General features: G+C 42.6%; 1 protein-coding gene across 1 annotated transcript; it reads right to left on the reverse strand.

The window, feature by feature from the left end:
- Positions 1-1,203: 1,203 nt before the first annotated feature.
- On the reverse strand, positions 1,204-19,811 carry FDX1 (ferredoxin 1). Its single transcript, XM_084781885.1, has 4 exons — positions 19,474-19,811; positions 13,340-13,464; positions 4,992-5,121; positions 1,204-1,515 (listed from the first exon to the last, which is right to left on the reverse strand). Exons 1-4 carry the CDS (start codon positions 19,668-19,670, stop codon positions 1,401-1,403), a joined length of 567 nt encoding a protein of 188 aa, XP_084638011.1. The 5' UTR covers positions 19,671-19,811; the 3' UTR covers positions 1,204-1,400.
- Positions 19,812-20,010: the final 199 nt, after the last annotated feature.

Consider the following 20,010-nt stretch of genomic DNA (forward strand, 5'->3'; position numbering starts at 1 on the left):
TTATTCCCTAGCTTAATCAGCACTTTTCCATGAGTATTACTACATTTATGTTCAGATGATAATTCTTACTGAAACAAAATTATAAAAAATTTATAAGGATTTACTCTCTTCAAAGTTAACCATTTCCCTTACCAATTAAGTATCTTTTCCACACACATTTATACTTAAATTCTGCCATACATAATGCTGCCTGTGGATGAAGGCTGAGGAGTCAGTTCTCCAAAGCACAGCAGACTGAGGCATCATCCCAGTGTTTCCAGGTTCTTATAATCACCAAAGAAAGAATTTAATACAAGACGAAGTAAAGAGGAAAGTTTTATTATAATATAAAAGGACACCTTAAAAGGTGAATGCAGGCTTCTGAGATGGGTAGCATGGCACCTGAGACAGTGCGTAAAGACAAACTGAAAGAAATTATTCTTAAGGCACACTAAACAATTCCAGAAATGGATCAAGAGTTCCCCTGGACAGGGCTAACTCTCTGGCCCCTCTATCCCTAAGTGGAGTTTCTGAATATGTCCTTGTACTGGGTGGACAATATGAACACAATTTTTGAAGGATAATGATACAGAAATTCCACTGCTGTGAAGTGAGGGACCAGTTGTAGTGGTCCCAGTGTGCCCCACCAGTCACAGCCAGTTTGGGATAGTCTTGTATCTGTGCTGTTTGAGAGGTCGGTCACATGATGTCCTTGTAACACAGCTGTGTGACTGTAACACCTCTAGCCACCATGCACCTTGCCTCTTGCTTTGCCAACCTCACTTAAGATCTTCCTAATCTCTCTGGCTTCAGTCTGAACATGTAACAGTCAGAAGTGGGTCCCAGTACAGATTCTCTCGCTACATCCTGGTCAAGCCATGTTAGATAGAGTTCTACCACCCACATGAAACTATGGTAAGGATAAGTCTGTAAAAACTGTTTCTTGACATTTTTATTTCATGTGCATGAATGTTTTACCTGAATATATAACTATACACCACATGTATACAGTGTTTGTGAAGGCCAGAAGTGGAATTACAGACCATTATGAGCCTCCATGTGGGTGTTAAAGTTAAACTGGGTCCTCTAGAAGAGCAGCCAGTGATCTTAATTGCTGATCTAACTCTCCAGCCCCAACGACACTCTTTTTAAACTTACTTTTTAAAAAAGTGGACATGAGCTCACACAGTAATGACTTACTAAAATCACTGAACACAGTCATGGTAAAATATATAAGGAGTTTATTATATCAGCTGTCTTCTAATTTATACTGACATTTTAATAATTTAAGTTTAAACTGAATTAAGACAGCACATCTACTGACACTGAGAAATATATCCTGTCATATAATCACTTATTTCTACTAAGAAATAATTATAAAAATAAGTAAAAATTTCATGAAAATATTTTTTTATTGTAGCTTAGGAATTCTTGCTCATGTCAACAGACTGTCTGACATCCGCCACTGCTTCAGGCACACGAACAGTCATATTGTCCATAGCCTTGGTCAGACAGACTTGGCAACCCAGCCGTGACCTGCAAGCAAAGGAAGGAAGGAAGTTCAGTATTGGATACATGTCATTCACAAGCCTGCAGTTGTTTAGGATAATTTCATACTTTCTTGCCCAAAGCAGTTGGAGGATTTGCTAATCCTCTAAGTTTTCATTGAGCTGAGGCAGACCCCACCACCCACACGACATGCTCTCTAGCAGGCAGCAGGTCGGCATCAAACAACCCACTAAAGCCCAGCCTCACGAGGCTCCAGTGTGCCGCCCGAAGGACTCAGCAAAACTTCTACTTTGTGCAATACTCAACAAGCAGAGAAACAACCCCAGGGCATGAAGACACACATAAGACCTGACTTAGCGAGCTAAGGAAACAAGTCTTTAACTCCCAGCTAAATAAAATTATAGACTAAAGCCAAGCATGGTGGCAAGAACCTGTGATCCCAGCATTTGGAAGATGAAGGCAGATCAGGAGCTCACGCCATCTTCCAAATGTTGGGATCACAGCCACCATGCTTGGCCTTAGTCTATGATTTTAATTAGCTGGGAGTTAAAAGACTTGTTTCCTTAGCTGGTTAAGACAGAAGGGTTTTAACCCAACATTACCAGCAGTAGAGGAACACAGCAAATGCACATCTGTAATCTGTTGTAAGACTGACTCTCACAATTTTCTTCCCTTTCACAGAATTGCTACCAATTATGTTTCCCTCAGATGTTTTGTTTTCAACAAATGTGTTACATATGTACAGGTATGTTTAAGTAACTCTTCAAATGCATACAGTATATTAAGTAAAAAGATAATACAGGGCATATTTTAATCAGCAACACTTTTCTCTTAGAAGCTAGGGTTGGTGGCACAACCCTGTCATCTCAGCTACTTAGGAAGCTGAGACAAAAGGATTGCAAGTTGAGGGCAAGCCTGGGCTAAAGAGTAAGTTAAATTCCAGCTTACATTTAACTTCGAGTCAAAATAAAAAAGTAAATATAGGGCTGGAATATAGCTCAGTGTAAAGTACTTGGCTGGTATGTGCAAGGCCCTGGGTGTAATTCCAAATACTGGAGGGTAGGGGGGAGGTTAATCTTACATCCAAACTGTCTTCACAAATCATGTTATGAAGGCATTGGCTTTATTAATGGATTCATCAAATAATTTCTGAATGCATAGCAGTAAAATTTTCTACTAGTAAATGTCACTGGGTATAGTCCTGAATGTCAGTGGTGTACTACTGAATGTCAATGATTATTCTACTAAATGTCAACAGGTACACTACTATATGTTAACTCAACTCCATATCTTCTTACTAACACCTGTTCTATGTTTGGCACAGGAGAGATTTTCAGAGGAAAGCACAAGATTTAGAGTAAAACAGGCCAGTGGTCCAAAACCGGCAAACATGGTATTTTAATAGGCAACTTTCTATTATTTCTTAGCCTGATCATCAAGATGGAGAATAAAAGGCTCCTTTGCAAGAATGCTGAAGAGACTAATTGCTAATGTCAACAGTATGGAGTGAATTTTCAATCAGATAGATGAGACAAGACAACTCACTGATAATTAGCAATGTGAGAGCAACTGTGACAAATGCCACACGAACAGAAAAAACAACAAAACCTCTCTGAGGGGAAAGCCATGCTCTGGCCAGGACACAGAGTGTCTAGAAGAGACTCTGAAGGGTGGGTAAGACTGAATACTTTTAAGAGGCAAAAGAACTTGACAAGAGCATTAGAGATCATGGTAAGAGGTTCAGGGAGGCTCAAAGGAGCATCAGAGCTGACACAGGTGCTTCATTTTTTTGCTGCTGTGAAGCACTGACAAGGACAAGTGATGGGCTAGGGTGTGGCTCTGTAACAGATACATTCCTAATGTACAAAGTCCCCAGTTCAATCCCCAGCACCTCCTCTGAGGAAAAAAAAATTACAGAGAATTATAGTTTAAAAGTATCTGGATCAACACATAAATTCAGATATCTGAAATTCAGATTCAGATATCACTGTCAGATATAGTGAGGCACCACTGGGGAGTCCTAGAATAAAGAAGCCACATTAGCTAACCATAGGAAGTTTTGACACTGGAAGAAAAAAAAAAAAACAGAAACAAAAAAGACCTCCCATCAGGAACTCTTCTTTGTAGAATCAGAAATTGCCTTGGCAATACTCAATTACACATCAAGCTCTATATGCAAGAGCAAATGAAACAAAACAAAACATGGCAAGGCAATACAGACAGTTTATAGAATTCGGGAGGCCTTAAGTGAGACGTCAGATACTCCGCGTGTTCATATGATGAGTAAGACAAGGCTACACTTGCTACACTTTGAGGAACTTTGATTTAGAAAGTGAAGTAACTGTCAGGGAGGCAAAGCAGAAAACTGTAGGTGCAGTGATGGGAGAACAAGCATACACTGGGCCAGAGGACAGCTCCGGGTCAGGGCAGCTGGCACGCTGAGCTTGGATGTAAAAGCTATGATGCGCTCAGTCTCTCCTCCCAGGGTCTCACCTTCATAAAAGGGAGATGAGGCTGCGGACATAGCTAACTGACAGACAGAGCAGTCTAGCATGGGCAAGGCCCTCAGAACCTAACACCAAACAGGACGAAAAGTAGGGCGATGAACTATAAAAGTAACAAACTGAAGTTAATAAAACTACTATCATAAAAACGACTTAAAATTTATTCTTACCATATAAAAATGGATTCTTGTAAGCTAATGAAGTTTTTTAAAAAAATTATTCTTCATTAAGGTAGCAAAATACCATTAAACAAAACCCAATCTCAGTAAGTAATAGCCTCCTTAATTATGCCTTGAAACAGTAAATCAAGGAGAAGGCTTCCCTAACTGTAAGACTGGATAATTAAAAAATAGTATCACTAATGCCACCTGCTATTGTGGAGCTCACTGTGTTTAAAAGAAATTCTACCTACTAATTAATATGCTCTGATTAATTTACTTTAATATACACTTAGAAAAAGAACTAGTCACCTTAACATAATTACTATTATATATTAAGTTTCTTTGAAAACTCAGTCCTCTGAAACAGGTAAAAATTTCCACTATAATTTTGTTCAATTATCAAATCTGTCCTTCAAGAACACTATAAAAAGTATTCCATTAAATTTCACCCTCTGAAATTGTGACAAATATTAATTCCTGGCATAAAAGTAGACTAAGATTTAGAAATTATATTACTACCAATTAATTCTTTGACTTATGTAAAAGGGAAGTTTTACACGTGTGGGCCATGTGTAGACAGTGAAAGACAACTGTCCCAGAGGATGTTCAAACGTCATGACTTGCTCTCTCCCCACGAGGGCCCTTCTACTCACGGGCAGCATCTCAGACCCAAAGGAATACAGCATGGATCTTTCCAGGTTGTTGGTAACAGTGAAGCAGCCTTAAAATCTTACCAGACAGGTCAGGCTTTGTGCCTTCTGCCTGTGACCTCAGCACACACGAGTGTGAAGATACCCTGAACAACAGTTAAAAGATCTTGCCCTTCAAACAAACTTACCTGTTAGTTAGTCCATAAGCCAGGTCAAGCATGTCATTCTCCTCGTCAGTAATGGCATCTAACTTCTCATATATATGATCCTCAAAGATAAGGTGGCAGGTGGAGCAGGCCAAGGTTCCCTCACATGCACCTGTAAAAGCAGCAGAGGTGGAACATGCCATGCATCACTGCAGCAGTGCACACCTGGCTGTGGCGAAATGTCCCTAAATTTTAGAATCAGCTACAATACTAAACAAAAGGGCTCTATTACTGAATAACCATGAGTCAGGAACAGGTACACACACACACACACACACACACACACACACACACACACACACAGAGTCTGAAATCACTCACACAGTACTTTACAAAGGTTCTGAACAGGTAATGTAAGGGGACCATAAAGGCTATACAATTCTAATATTAAACTGTATATAAGTTCATAACTAAGACACACATACATAAAGATGTATTCTGAAATACAAGAGCAGTGATGTATATAATCATATGCACATAACTCACCTTGCCTGGAGAGCTCAACACAACTGATAAGGCCTTGTACCCAAGAGAAAGCAACTACCCTTCACCTAAATAAAGGCAGATATTCTTCCCTCTAGTCCTCTAACTAATCAGGATGAATCAAACAAGATGTTTTAATGAGCACCATAATTTTAAATAATGTGAATATTTCTTGTGCTCTATTTTTAAATTGTATTTTTTCTACATTTGTGTGTTGTGTATGTATGTGCACACATGTTCATACATATCACAGTGAATGTGGAAGTCAGCCTCTTGTTCTACTTTTAAATCATTAAATTAACAGTTATTTACTCAGGTCTTAATATGTGCCAGGCATCCCACAAAGTGAACTAACAAAATCATGTTGTCCAGCCCATTCAAGACAGAATGCTGCGAAACAGCCTCAGACTTCATTCGGAAATCTCACAAAGAAACTCATCCATATAAGCCAAGGCTTCCTAAGCTTTTCCCTGCATGATCTACTACTTCCAAGTGAGGACTTTTTATGTGACCACAGAGATACAGGCAAATAAAATAAGTACATAAATTAAACACACAATGGCAACAAGTCATAAAGAAACTTTTATTTTAAAACAGTTATTACACACATACACACGCACGCACGCGCATGCACACTTGGACACAAGACCTCCCAGAAGTTCACTAGCCAAATAGCCTAGAGTACACAACACAGCAGTAGAAACCTGTCTCAACAAGGTAGGTGAGAAAACTTCATATCATGCACCAAAACACATATAACCACAGAGAGAGGGGGAGGAAGGGAAGGAGGGAGGGAGGGAGACAGACAGACAGACAGAGAGAAAGAGAGAGAGGCAGGGAGGGAGGGGGAAGAGGGAGGGAGGGAGGGGGAGAGGGAGGGAAGGAGGGAGGGAGGGAAGGAGGAAAGGAGGCAGAGGGAGAGGGAGAAGAAAAGAGAAGAGGAGAAGAGAAAACACCTTAGTTTTTATTGGAGCCATTTCAAGGCAGTGATAGCCTCAGGAGGGCCCAAGTAATGAAGCACAAGAGTATATGAGCTCTGGAATCAGATTCCCCACCTATAATCACCTCTTCTATTTACTAACTACGTCATTGTAGGCGTCTTTACCCTCTGTACTTCAGTTTTCTTAATAGTACCTATAGCAACCTCATCTGGGAGTTATAAGAATCATGAGTATAAATAAATTATATGTATTGGCAACATACCTGGTAGGTTGTGATAATTACTATTTGGAAAGGGTACGAAATCTCAGGCTGCAGGGTGTGGGAGTTAACTCTACCAATGGTCTCATCCAGTATTAGACCTGCATACTAGAATATTAACCTGAATGACAAGATAGGCCATTGGTGCAATGACAAGATGTGCCCATTGGTGCAACAGTGGCATGACTGTCATGTCATGGGGTAACCAACAACTTTCTGATTGGATGTTAAGCTGGCTTCACTTAAGAGATTTCAAGTCTGGTACTGTAAACCTGGTCAAGAGTCCATGACAAGAGAGATCACAGGCCGTAGGAATTTATGGTTGTTTTGTTTGTTGGTTAAGCTATCTAATGGCCACCTAAATGTTCATGTTTATAACCACTCATTTGTGTTGCTCTCAACTCTGGTGGGAGAAGCTTCTTCATTCTGCAGTAGGCAGTGATTAGTGCAGAGACTTATAACTGGTCAAAATACCAAAATAAGTAACCATAAAGGCTCAGGGAGCATTATGGAAGAGGGTACAGAAAGAATGTTAAGCACTGGATGATGAGGAGGAAGGCTATGAAATGCTGACATGTGGACATGACACAGCTGTTGCATGTTACCTGCACATCAAGCCAATCAAAATCCCAGCATGGATGGAGAAGCTCCCTTGAGAGGGAACTATTGGTAGTTGATAGTTGCTAAGGGTGAGACATCCACTGTTTTTTGAGGACATGACATTGGTAGGTAGGCCACGCCCCAGTGGATGGCTCTCCACCCATCACATATTAGCAGCACTAACTGGTCTCGCGGGGGGGGGGGGGTGTTAATAACCAAAAGGAAGAGGACATGAAGTTTAAAAGAAGACAAGGTAGGGGACACTAAAGGAAGTTGGAGGGAAGTAGTGGTGAATGGCAATAATAAAAGTGCACTGTACAGATATATGAAATTCACACTTCTCATTTATGAAATCTGAGTGTTGCTGACAAGACATTTCCAGTATGAGTCTTCTATTAATGTTATTTTGTTCATTATGATGCCACCTGCCCACACCTATCCCCTTTCCTAGCTGTATTCTATAATACAGCTGTGTAGGAAGTTACATACTGAAAATGTGAAATTATATATAAACATATTGTCTAAAGGATGAGCTAGCATATCAGAAATATAACAGTAAACATAACATCAAACATATATATACTTCTATAAACATTGCTGGGACCTATTATCTTGAATATTCATAAAACAGCCATTCAAGAATACAGAACAAAGTTTGAAATGATAAACTAGATCAATTTAATCACAGATGTGTAACTGCCCCCAAGTGGCAGAACACTGAAACACACAATACTAAAAAGGTGATCTATTATCATAAAAGTTGGTAGAAAGAATATTTATGTATTACATTGCATCTCAAGTTTATAACTGTCCATTTTGCCTTATTTATTTACTCATTCCTCCATACACAATAAGGAATAAGTTGAGAGTGACTGCATCCCTCAGCAGAGTCCAGTGGAACAAGGACACAGGAGTGAATGAACGTAGTACTGAAATGTGGTCAATGCCATGAAAGGATGGTTTGAAGCAAAGCAGTGGAACAGACAAACTATCACAGGCGGGGTGCTACAAGCAGTGCAAGGGTATAAGGGTTTGGGATTGGCTGGGTGATCAGGCAAAGGAGGACTTCTTTTGTTACCTGAGCCCAACACCCTACATCCCAGAATGCAGTCATTTCTTCCACAGTGTTTGTCACTATCTGCTATGTGTTTCCTTGTATGACATAAGGGACTAATACAAACACACTTGCTCGATACAGAATAGTAAATAGGCATTTGTGGGATGCTTATTATAGTGTCTTGGTAGAGGGAAGTGTGCACATGATGTCTCCAGGGTGCTGATTTGGGATGAGTTCAAGCTTCTAAGAGGTCAGCATCACCAAAATAGGAAGAACAATGAGAAGTGGAGGAGAGGAAGAGCAGAGGGAGGGCATACCATGTGTAGCCTTCGAGGCATGAGGAATGTGGACTTAATCCTAAGTGCAATGGCAGGCCTTTGTGGCTTTAGTCAGAGAACTGACCCAGCTGATGTTAAGACAATCAACCCAGCTGCAAGCTCAAGACTGGAAGCAGGTTTTCAGGTCCAGGTATGCAGTGGCTTAGCAGAGCAAAGTAATAAATACAAGGGAGCCAAGAGGAGCTTCTGGAGGCTTAAGTGAGAGTAGGTGCTGATGGGCTGGATGTACCAGGGAAAAAATGCTGCTCAGGTTTCAGCCTGCAGTAGCTGGACAGTGCTCATCGCAGATACAGGAAATGCTGGAGGAAAGACTGCTTTAGGGGAAGGCTGGAATCAAAAGCCGTTTTAAGAGCATGATTTTTAGCAGCAATATGGCTCAGTGGGTAGGACAACTGCTGCCAAGCCTGAGTGATGCCTTGAGATTCATGCTCATAATGAACATGGTGGAAAAGAATTAACTCCTGCAACCTGTCCTCAGCCCTCCACACATGTATTATAGCATGCGTGTATGCCTATACTCACAAATATTCTACACATGTGGTGGAAGAGATAAATGCTTTTTAAAAATCAATACCTGGGTTTTAAATACATTTAGGATTTCCAAAAATAAATATAAAGTGTGGAGTTGAGTCTACAAGTTCAAGCTCAGAGGAGAGAACTGAATCAAAGATGTAAACTTAATCTTTATCAGCATCTAGGAAGAGCTTAAGGCCACAGAATGGATGAGACCACATGGTCTGCAGAACTGGACTTGGTCAGCCATGTGGGCAGCCCAGATGTTTGAACAACTGGACCCCAGTAGTTGGTGCTGTTTGGGGGGATGTTATGGAAACCTTTAGGAGGTACAGCCTTACTGGAAGAAGCATGTGACTGAGTCATGAGTTTGTAGGCTCCCCCATTTCAGGCTCACACTCTGTCTTTCACAACTGTGGTTGCAGATGTGATCTCCAAGCTTTCTGCCAAGGCCTCCTGCTGCCATGTCTCTCTCACTATTATGTGCTTTCCACCTGGAAATGTATGTAATCAGAGATAAACTCGTTCTTCCCTAAGTTACTTTTGGTCAAGGGTGTTTTATCACAACAGAAAAGATCCTGATATACTTGGATTGACTCATTTGATCTTCACAGCAGCCTTATGAGGTAGTTACCAATATTAGCCCCATTCTACTGATGAGAAGACAAGAAAAGAAGTTAGGGCTGTAGTCCAAAGTCCCAAGACTGAGAGAGTGACAGAGTGGGCAAACAAACCCAGGCAGGAAAACCCTACTTAAGCACACCAAAAAGGAGTTAGGGAGAAAAACACTGTTTTAACTTTGACTCACACTTTACACACTTTATAAAATAGGTAAATATTTCACAGTAAAACCCCTGCAGAAGATGTTGTGGTTTTCTATATTCTGTTATTCTTACATTTCTGTAAGATGCTAGTTAGAACTGGAGCTGGGCATGTAGCTCCTAGCATATGTGATACCTGAGGTTTACTCACCAGCATGACAGAAGCCAGGCATGGTGGCCCATGCACTCCCAACACTCAGAGACGGAGAAGGAAGATCAGCAGTTCAAGGCCAGCCTCAGAGACGTTAATTTCAAGGCCAGCAGGGGATATATACAATAAGTTAGGTGTTTCATCAGAGCAACAGAAAAGTAATATAGTAGAGGAATTTTTTAAACAAACAAACAAACAAAAAACCCCTTCTGGTGTTTAATTCTTAAAACCGTTCTAGAATTGTCTTATACAAGCTTACAGTCTATGACCACATATCAGCTCTCTGTTGATGGGCAGCTGGTTTTGCTCATCTTTTCTGTAAGAAACATCTCTGTAAGTAAACTGCTTAGGACAAGCATATCTTCCTAAAAGTGAAGTTGAATCTACAGAGAAAATGACAAAAATAGCCTTGCTTGGTTACAGCTTTTACCTAAGTGTTCTCAAGGGCTGGAAAAACACAGTTTCTTTTACATATTCTCACAGAGTGCTAACAGCTTCTACATACAGATGTAGCTCTCAAACATGCCAAAGAACACTATCATACAGTTCTTAAACCTGACTCAACATCTTGCCAGGGCTACAGAGACACTCAAGTCTCAAAATCAAACAGACAAACAACAACAAAAACCAAAAAGATTATTTAATAAATCTATCACTTGAGTCTCCTTATTGACAATTTATGTTGATAGCTTTTTGTCTGTTTTTCCAAGTAAGGGCCACACGCTGCTCTCTATGTATCTTGAGTATCTTTCTGTGCACACTGCAGACACCACACCATGAAAACTGGAACTAAGGAGCTCACCCTGCCCCAGGTCTGCGGCAGTTGCTGCTCTCATCGGTGGTCACTGCTGCTCTTTATTTTCTAGTCATTGTTCTAGACAAATTCTCTAAAGCTCCTATTCCTTGGTGTGTGAACCTCAGCTTAGCAGCCAGCTAAATGACTGGCCAGGGGCTTACATGTCTCGTGCCAGGAGGCTCAGGTAACTAGGCAAATCCTTCAACAGCCACACAAGCTGTGTCTTAGTCTTCATTCCTGATTGTAAGAAATCTCAAGGTCAGCCAGAGATGAGAGAGTAGAGTCCTTTGTCTTCTAGATCCCAGAGCCACTCAGCCTGCTATAGGCATCTCAGTCTACAGGTTCCACTCCTTGTGGAGCTGCCTCTTGCTCAGCCCAACTGGTACCACAACCCAAGCAAGCTGATCATTTTAGGCAAATACTCTGTAGACAGCTCTCAGCACATGCCAGCCTACAAGAAGGATCAAGGCACTCCCTAGACTGGAGCTCTTCTAGGAAACTGCAAGCAAGGAAAATAGGGACAGTATTATGGGCATGGGACTGTCTGTCTTCCAGGGGTCAGATAGGGGATGGTTTTTACCAACACTAGAATTACAGGGCTGCTGCTTTCCAAGGACGCTGCAGATTTGCAGGGGTGATTCTGATGGGGGATGGGAGAATAGACCAAACTAAAATGTCATGAACACTACTGCTCTTGTCAAACCTAGCCCTGCGATAATCCCTTCACTGCTGCATCTTAAACAACCCAGCGAGGGCAGAACTGTTATTGCCCTTATTCTCCAAAGCCTAAAAATGGGCACAAAGAAGTTAAAGCAGCACGCCTCAGGCCTCCAGTGACAATGCTGGATTGAGAACCACAGTCTGTCTGATCCTAGAGTTTATTCTCAACTGCTGTTCAGCACACTAGCACCCATTGTGAGAGAATACTTCAGCAAAGCTTAACTAAAAGTGCAATTCAGCTGGGCTTGGTGGCACATGCCTATGACCCCAGCGCTCAGGATGCAGCTTTTTGAAATTTATTATTTAATGAAAGGGATGTTCCTTCTGACAAGAAAACTGCAATAAGCATTAACATGGAGGCAGATTTAATGCACAATGAGAAAATGGAAGAGGAAAGAACTAACAGTTCTTACAGTAGGATGTGATCCGTGCCCTGAAGCAACATACTCAGGGCGTTATCCCAGCACTTGGGAGGCAGAGACAGGTGGCTCTGTCAGTTCAAGGCCAGCAGAACAGCCAGGGCTATGTTGTCATCTTAAAACACCCCTCAAAATAAATTTTAAAAAATTAGTTCTTTATATAAAAGAAAGAAATATCGACCTGATTTAAAGTAAACATGATTTATTATCAGTAAATGTCTGACTTGTGTAACTATAAACTACTCACTCAAGGTTGTATAAAATGTCTTGAACAAAAAGGAATTAAGTGGAAAGATTTACGGAGCCCTGCTCTAGACTAGTGCTTCTTCAACTCTAACGTGCACCATCCAAAATATGGGCGCAGCTTGTTATAAGATGTGCTGCGAGGCTGGCCAGACGGCCTGTCTGGTGAAGGTGCCTGCCGCCAGCCTGAAAACCTGAATGTGACCCTCAGGACCCACATGGCAGAAGAACTGACCTCCACACATGACACATACGATATGGCACAAGCAAGCCTACACATAAAAATTGGCTCAAGAGTTTACACACACACACACACACACACACACACACACACACACACATAAATAAATAAAACATGCTGGCTACATTTCCTGAGCCCCAAACTCTACATTTCCCAGGTGACAAAGATGGCAATGAGGAAAAAAAACAAAACACAAAAAACCTGAGCCATTTAGGCACAATCAGTGCTTGCCTGAAGTGTATTTTGGAGGTGTGGGAGCGTCAGCTTTGCACATGTGGTTAGATTTGCAGCACACAGGTAAACAGTAGCCAATGGGCCACAATAAACTCATGACACATTTAAGTTCTTTTCTAAAGTTAAACAATAGCATCACTCTATTATTCATCTTGGGTTTTTTACAGTGTGTATGTGAGTATGTCTCTACCTGAGTGTATACCATATGTGTGCAGGTATCAGGAAAAACAGAAGAGGGATAGGATCTCTGGGAGCCAGAATTACAGGCAACCACAAGCCAACTGACCAATGTGCTGGGAACAGAACTAAGATCCTCTGGAAGAGTAGTATGTGGTGTTAAACATTGAGCTTGCTCTTGTTCTTTTTCCAGCCTCTAATTATTTTTACAATTAAAAAAATTAACATGTCTTACATTATAGTATTTACTTAAAATGTCACAGTTTAAAATTTAAAAACAAAAACAAAGCCTATACCCTATTCAGAACTTTACCTGGGGAGTTTCAGGAACACTTACCAAAACCATCAATATCTAGATTATTTTCAACCACAACATCTAGCAGTGAGTCACCGACTTTCCCCTTGGTTGTTAGCATTTCACCATCACGGTTCTTGAAGTGGACTGTGATCTTGTCTTCTGAGCTGGGAAAGGAGCAGCATTTCAGTATTCTGGTAATTTCAAAATATAACTCAAGGGCCAGAGAGACAGTTCGGTGGATAAAGGCTCTTGCCATGAAAGCCTGAGTTGGATCCCTGGAACTCATGTAAAGGGAAGAAATGATCACCTGGCCTCTATATATTCGCCATGGGTGCCCACATACACATCATCAACATACTCACACAGGAGTAACAAATGACAGAAAAAAAAAAGCCACAACTTAACCTGCAAGGACAAATGAATAAACATGCATGTGGGAAGAAGACAGCACGAACTCAGGGTCTATCCATCTACCCCACCTACAGAGGGCAAGTTTAAAAGAAACAAAAAGGTTCCTGACCCAGCAACTTTATGGGGCTGTAGAGTTTGTCTCCTCACTAGTCACTGATCTGTGAAAACACTCAGCAATCACTACCACCCAGGAAGTCTACTGGGTTTTGTCATGGTAGCAACATTGACTCTGGTTTGGTTTCCATGCCAGAGATTAATCCAGACCCTCACGCACGCTAAGCACACACCTGACCACCAAGCTACAGCTCCAGTTCATGAAATCTATTTTGCTTTCACAAGCTCTCAGGAGAACAGTCCCTGTGACCATGGCCCTAAGAGTTCAAGACCTTTGTGGCCAGCTTTATAAATGAAAGTCAATCCGCTAGCCAGGGTCACTACAGTGCAGATGTGCGGTCAGGGAGACTCTGACCCCAAGGGGTAGCTGTTTACACTTTTGTGAGTTTTTGAACATTTCATGTTAGCCCACAGGGTATATTCAAAAATCAACAGAACTAACAGAATCTTAGAAAGGTACACACCTTTGAATGTGTTCTTACTATGTTTTCTGTCATCTAGTTAACCTAAATTGCTCTCTTTTCTACCAAACATCTTTAATGTAGAAAACTACCCTTACACTAGCACCTGAAGCTGTCTCCTCCATTACCAACACTTAGAAGATAACAGACTTATAATAATTAGTTGTAATTTTTACCACTATCAATAGATTGCAATAGCCCCCCTCCCCAATAAGAGCCAATTCACTAGAGATTAATACCCAGGTCTGAGGAATTTCAGAGCTAACAATTCAGAAGCTTTCAGAAGCACAGATCCAGTCACTACATTTCACAAATAAGTCAGATGAACCTCCACCACAAGTGGATAAAGTGTTAGTATGACACTGAATAAAAGGATCCTGATTAGAAAGGCCCAATAGAAATGCATCTTATAATATCAGTGAAAATTTTCACCACTTTGTACAATGCATATATTCTAATATTTTTTAAACTAAAGAAATGATATAAAATTGAGTGAGCGTGATGTGCCTCAAAAACAAGTCTATGCTCCCAAACTACTTTTTTTGTTTGTTTGTTTGTTTTTATTCTTTTGAGACTTGTTTTGTGTGTAATAGTACTGGCTGTCCTGGACTCACTCTGTAGACCAGGCTGGCCTTGAACTCACAGAGATCTGCCTGCCTTTCAAGTGCTGGGATTAAGATGGCACCACCACTGCACCCAGCTCCAAACTTTTCAATGGTGGTCTGAGAGGCCTTTAAAACAAGTGTTTTTACTTGCCTGGCAACACTAATATGTGTTCAATTCCCAGCACTGTCAAAAAACAGAAAAAAAAGTCTTCTTGCATGGCTTCAGAGACATTTAGGGCAACACTTTTTTTGTTTTTTAAAGATTTATTATATATACAGTACTCTGCCTGCATGTACACCTGCACTCCAGAAGAGGGCACCAGGTCTCATTATGGATGGTTGTGAGCCACCATGTGGTTCCTGGGAATTGAACTAAGGGTCTTCAGAAAAGCAGCCAGTGCTCATAACCTCTGAGCTATCTCTCTGGCCAGGGCAACACTCTTGTATGCCTTAGTCTCAACCCGGCTCTGTAAAACAAATGCCCTTACACTAAGGAACTGTGTTCCCCATAACTACTTTCTTTCTTTCTTTTTCTTTTTTTTTTAAGATAAAACAATTGAGAATGACCACAGCCCTTAAGGCTAAGAAATTCTCTAGAAACACACATTTAAAAAGGATGTAAGGGCAGGGACTTGAGCCAGTTGTACTATGCAATAAAACAGAAGCTTAGAAATCTATTTACATCACTATTAAGATACAACACACACACACACACACACACACACACACACACACACACACACACACGAGTAGGAAAGGATATTTTCAGCTTGAGCAACCTGGGGCTTAACCTAGGGTTACTAGGGTTAGAAAAGGCTTTGTGGAAGCTGAAAATGAGCTCACATTTAGAATTTGTTTGGCTTTCAATACCTGAAAAACCAGATGGGATTTTCCCCAACTCATACAGGATATAAGTCAGAGAGCTAAGACATGCACAAATGCCTGGAAGCTAAGCTACAGCTAAACAGGGTGTTTGTGGAATTGCTCAAAACTGGGGGGCTTTAGGTTTGCTGTTCTAGAACACAGAAGAGCTAAACTTACAACAAAGGCACTTCAAATCACTTTAACATCAGCCTCTTGTCAAGACGTTTATCTTACAGTTTAGACAATGTACAAAGTGTCTAAGCCATCGTAGAGCTAAAACGTGGATCTGCAGCTTTTATTTAAAGCCCAAGTTCTTTTGCTGCTAGAGGCCCAGACGCCTACTATGTCCTAAAGCAGTGGTTCTCAACCTCAGGGCTGAAGGACCCTTTCACAGGGGTCACATATTAGATATCCGCAATACAATTCATAGCAGCAGCAAAATTATAGTTATGAAGTAGTTATGGTTGAGGGCTGGCACAGCATGAGGAACTGTATTACGGAGTCACCGCATTAGGAAGGTTGAGAACCACTGCACTAAAGTTATGCAGCCCTAGTTAACAAATGCTAAGATTAGTAATTGATTCATTAAAGGGCAAGGAAGGAAGCACAACCAAGAGGGGAAAGGGTACTTCTTCAAGTGAAAGAGAAGAGAAGCTACGATGCACAAGACACAGCTTCTGGGCGTGGTTCTAACACGCACTTTTATGGAAGCACCCATATGGAAACCACTCCTTACAAGCAGGTAGAACAGAGTAGTGGCCCCACTGACTAAAGCATTAAAGTACTTTTTTTGTTTGTTTTACAAAATGCTACTAATTCCATGTAGCCAAGGAGGGCCTTGACCTTCTGAGCTCATGCCTCCAAACTCCCAAGTGTGGCGTTACAAGTGTATGTCACGCCACCCAGTAGAAAATAAAACAGGGCTTCACACACACTGCACAGGCACTCTACTACCTGAACAGAGTATTTTTATAAACTTCCTCTGAGTTGACTTCTGTCTGCTCACTCTCAATGATTGACTGGTCAATTGTACAGAGCCGCCCCCACCCCACCCCTGGCCGCACCCATGCACCCCCTTCTAAGAACTAGGTAAGATTTCCAGTAGTGGAATAAATGTAATTCTTTTAAACTTTACTCACAAAATCAACAGCCACTTGTTCTGCTCAAGCCCAGCAGACACATAAACACAGCCATTCTCCTGTAGGGCTTCCCCGGCTCAATGGAGGCAGGCAGTGGGTCTCAGCCTCCCTAATACTGCGGCCCTTGATACAGTTCCTCCTGCTGTGGTGTCCCGCAACCATAAAATTATTTCATTGCAACCTCATAACTGCAATTTTTCTACTGTTATGAATTGTAATATAAATATCTGTGTTTTCCAATGGTCTTGGGCAACCCCTGCAAAAGGGTTGTTTGACACCCCCCGACACACACACGCAAAGGGCTCACAAACCACAGGCTGAGAACTGCTGGAGTAAGGCATAGCTGCTGTTACCCTTTCACTACATAACGTGGGGCACTAACAAGAGAAAAGGGTGAGTCTACGGCCTTCTCCTTCACCTTTGCTCTCTGAAATGACTCATGAAAGCATGAACTAAAGAGCTGCCAGCTGTGGCACTGCAGTAGATAACATGCCTGACACACAGGAGGATCCTGCTCCCACCGGGACACTACATGAAGACAGACAAAACCTACTCAAGGTCCAGGCCGGGTTTTGCCAGCTACTTATTATGGAAATGTTATGCCCACCTATCTACCTACCTACTTTGCAGGATTGTTTTAAAAGTACAGATGTAACAGAAATAACATATGTGAAAGCCCTTGGTGCTCAAACTGCTCCAAACTATCAAGTATTGTATCCGTTTGGGAATAAATGCTTTTCAATATTCTTATTGAGAACTTATATAAATGTGGAATTTAAAACTCAGCTTCTAGAATTGCTGTCCAATGTGACTTACTTAAACAGGAATGTCCTACACTGGCAATGCCAAGCAGACACTCGCCACATGCTAAATCCCTGAAATGCAGCTAGCATAACTGCAAGACAGAACCGTAAATATTATTTAGCTTCAATTATCTTGGTGTTCAATAACCACATATGGCTGGGAGCTGCTGTGTTAAGAGCAAAGGTATGGCATGGTGAGAGCTAGAAAATCTACTTGAAGTTCTGTGTCATGAAATAGAACATCCATCTGGGCGTGGTGGCGCACTCCAGTAATCCCAGCACTCGGGAGACAGAGGCAGGCAACTCGCTGTGAGTTCAAGGCCAGCCTGGTCTACAAGTGAGTCCAGGACAGCCAAGGCTATACAGAAAACTCTGTCATGGAAATAAAAAAAAAAAACCTAGTGACAAAATCATGGGAACCAATTTGCAAAAGTGTGTGTGTGTGTGTGTCCTTAGACACTAGTTACACTGATTATGTTCAATATATGTCACAACTTAAATCCAGAAAGTATCTGCCATAGAAATGAAGGCATTCACAGTTGAACAGGCCAGGGGAAATATGACTGAACATTGCATCCCTGCATTTCCCTCTCATTTCATGCAAAATATGTGTACGTGTGTGCTCAGGTATGTTCACATTTCCTGCTATACTCTACTGGAGTCAAACAGAAGTTCTGTGAAGAAGCTGTATCTGCAGACTGAAAAACCAGACACAGACACTCATGGTTGTGAAGAGGTGACTGAGACAGACCTAGAGGCAGTTAAAGTCATCCTGGGCTGCTGTTAACGCCTTTTGTGGCCATGTATCACCAGACACTGTTTCCAGCTTTATGATTAGCAGGTAAAGAAATTTTGGAATGTGTTATCTTAACAGACCATCAGCTTTCGATCCTAACGCTAAAGATCTACATCTTTAGCTTCAAAACTCTGTGGTCCATCGGTGTCCCATCCATGCATCTGGCAAGCACATTGATTTGTGGCTTTCTTTAGGCCTGTGACTACAAAAGTTGAGCTAAGTTCTTCCACAGAGGTACATATAATTCAGGGAAACCATAATCAGCGTTTCCGGACCACGGTCACTCATGTTTGGCTTTGAAGAAACTGTCATCTTCTTCCCTTTGAAGCAACATGTGTGTTTTGTATTGGCACTGACAATACAATTTACTGTAACTAAAATTTATCCCAGGCAAACCTAAGGGGATGCCTTTGAAAACAAATATACCCAATATCAACCTTCCAACTGGGGGGGGGGGGGGCGTTTTCTCTCGCGTCTCAACATTTACCACAGAATTCTCTATACTATGACCCCAAGAACTGTTGCTAAGAGGCGGTTGCCTACTGAGCCCTCACTTTCAAACAGGTTGCGAGACCAGCGTCACTTGTGTGTAATCGTTTATCCCTTAAATCATCCTGTGTAAGGGCAACACTGCTATCCCAGGTCTACAGGGACTGAAGTTAAGCCAGTGCGGGTTTAAAGCCTACCCTGCCATTCCCACTACTAGGCAGGTGCTCCTAACCGTCCCTCCCCCAGCTGAAGTCAGCACAAAAGGCCAGCGTGTGCTAGCCACGCCAGGGGAGCGACCACGAAGGTAAGGTCCACCGAGGAAGCCGCGGAGCCGGCTCACCGCCTGAGCCAGGCCCGGCACGCTGGCGGCGTCACGGGAAGAGCTCTCAGGCGCGGGGTCAGCAACCGGGCAGCGAGGCGGAAGAGAGCCAAGGGCGGAAACGCACGCAGGCCAGGGACTCCGGGACCCACCAGCCGCCGCCGCGTCTCACCTGTTCCACACTCGTGCAGACACGCTCAGCGGCCGGCCAGGTCCTGCCTCAGCAAGCACGCCGGGGCTCGCGGGCCACCGAGGGACCGCGGTTCCCGCGCGGGCCCCGCAGAACAGCAGCCGACGGCGGTCCAGGCCACGGAAAGCGACGGAGGCGCAGGCGGCGCGCAGCAGTCGGGCGCCCGGAGCGGCAGCCATAGCCGAGTCGGAAGGTTCCGGGTGCCGTGGGGTCCTGCGCAATCCTGAGGGTCCCGAGGGTCCCCCTGCGAGCGGACTAATCTCCACGAGCGCCCTGCGTGTCCTATAACCCAAGGCCGCGCCCCGCCCCGCCCAGCCCCGCCCCGCCGCTGCCACGCCTCCACGGGGCGGGGCTGAGCACGGCTCCGGGATCGCGTTCGGAGTTCACCTTGAATCTTTTCTGCAGTCAGCTGTGCATTCCCGAGCAGTTAATTGTCAAGGACTAATCACCAAGCCACCTGGTTAACCAAACCGCCTTTGGCCGCCCACTCTCAAAACAAAGCAAAACACCGCAGTTTTC

The sequence above is a fragment of the Acomys minous genome (assembly GCF_964271855.1).
Source record: "Acomys minous genome assembly, chromosome: 5".
NCBI classification, from domain to species: Eukaryota; Metazoa; Chordata; class Mammalia; order Rodentia; family Muridae; genus Acomys; species Acomys minous.

Coding starts and splice junctions, on each gene's coding strand:
- FDX1 (XM_084781885.1), bottom strand. CDS start 19,670: ATGGCTGCCGCTCCGGGCGCCCGACTGCTGCGCGCCGCCTGCGCCTCC. Junction 13,465..19,473: donor TCTGCACGAGTGTGGAACAG/GTGAGACGCGGC, acceptor CTCCTTTCCCAG/CTCAGAAGACAAGATCACAG. Junction 5,122..13,339: donor TCTAGATATTGATGGTTTTG/GTAAGTGTTCCT, acceptor CTGCTTTTACAG/GTGCATGTGAGGGAACCTTG.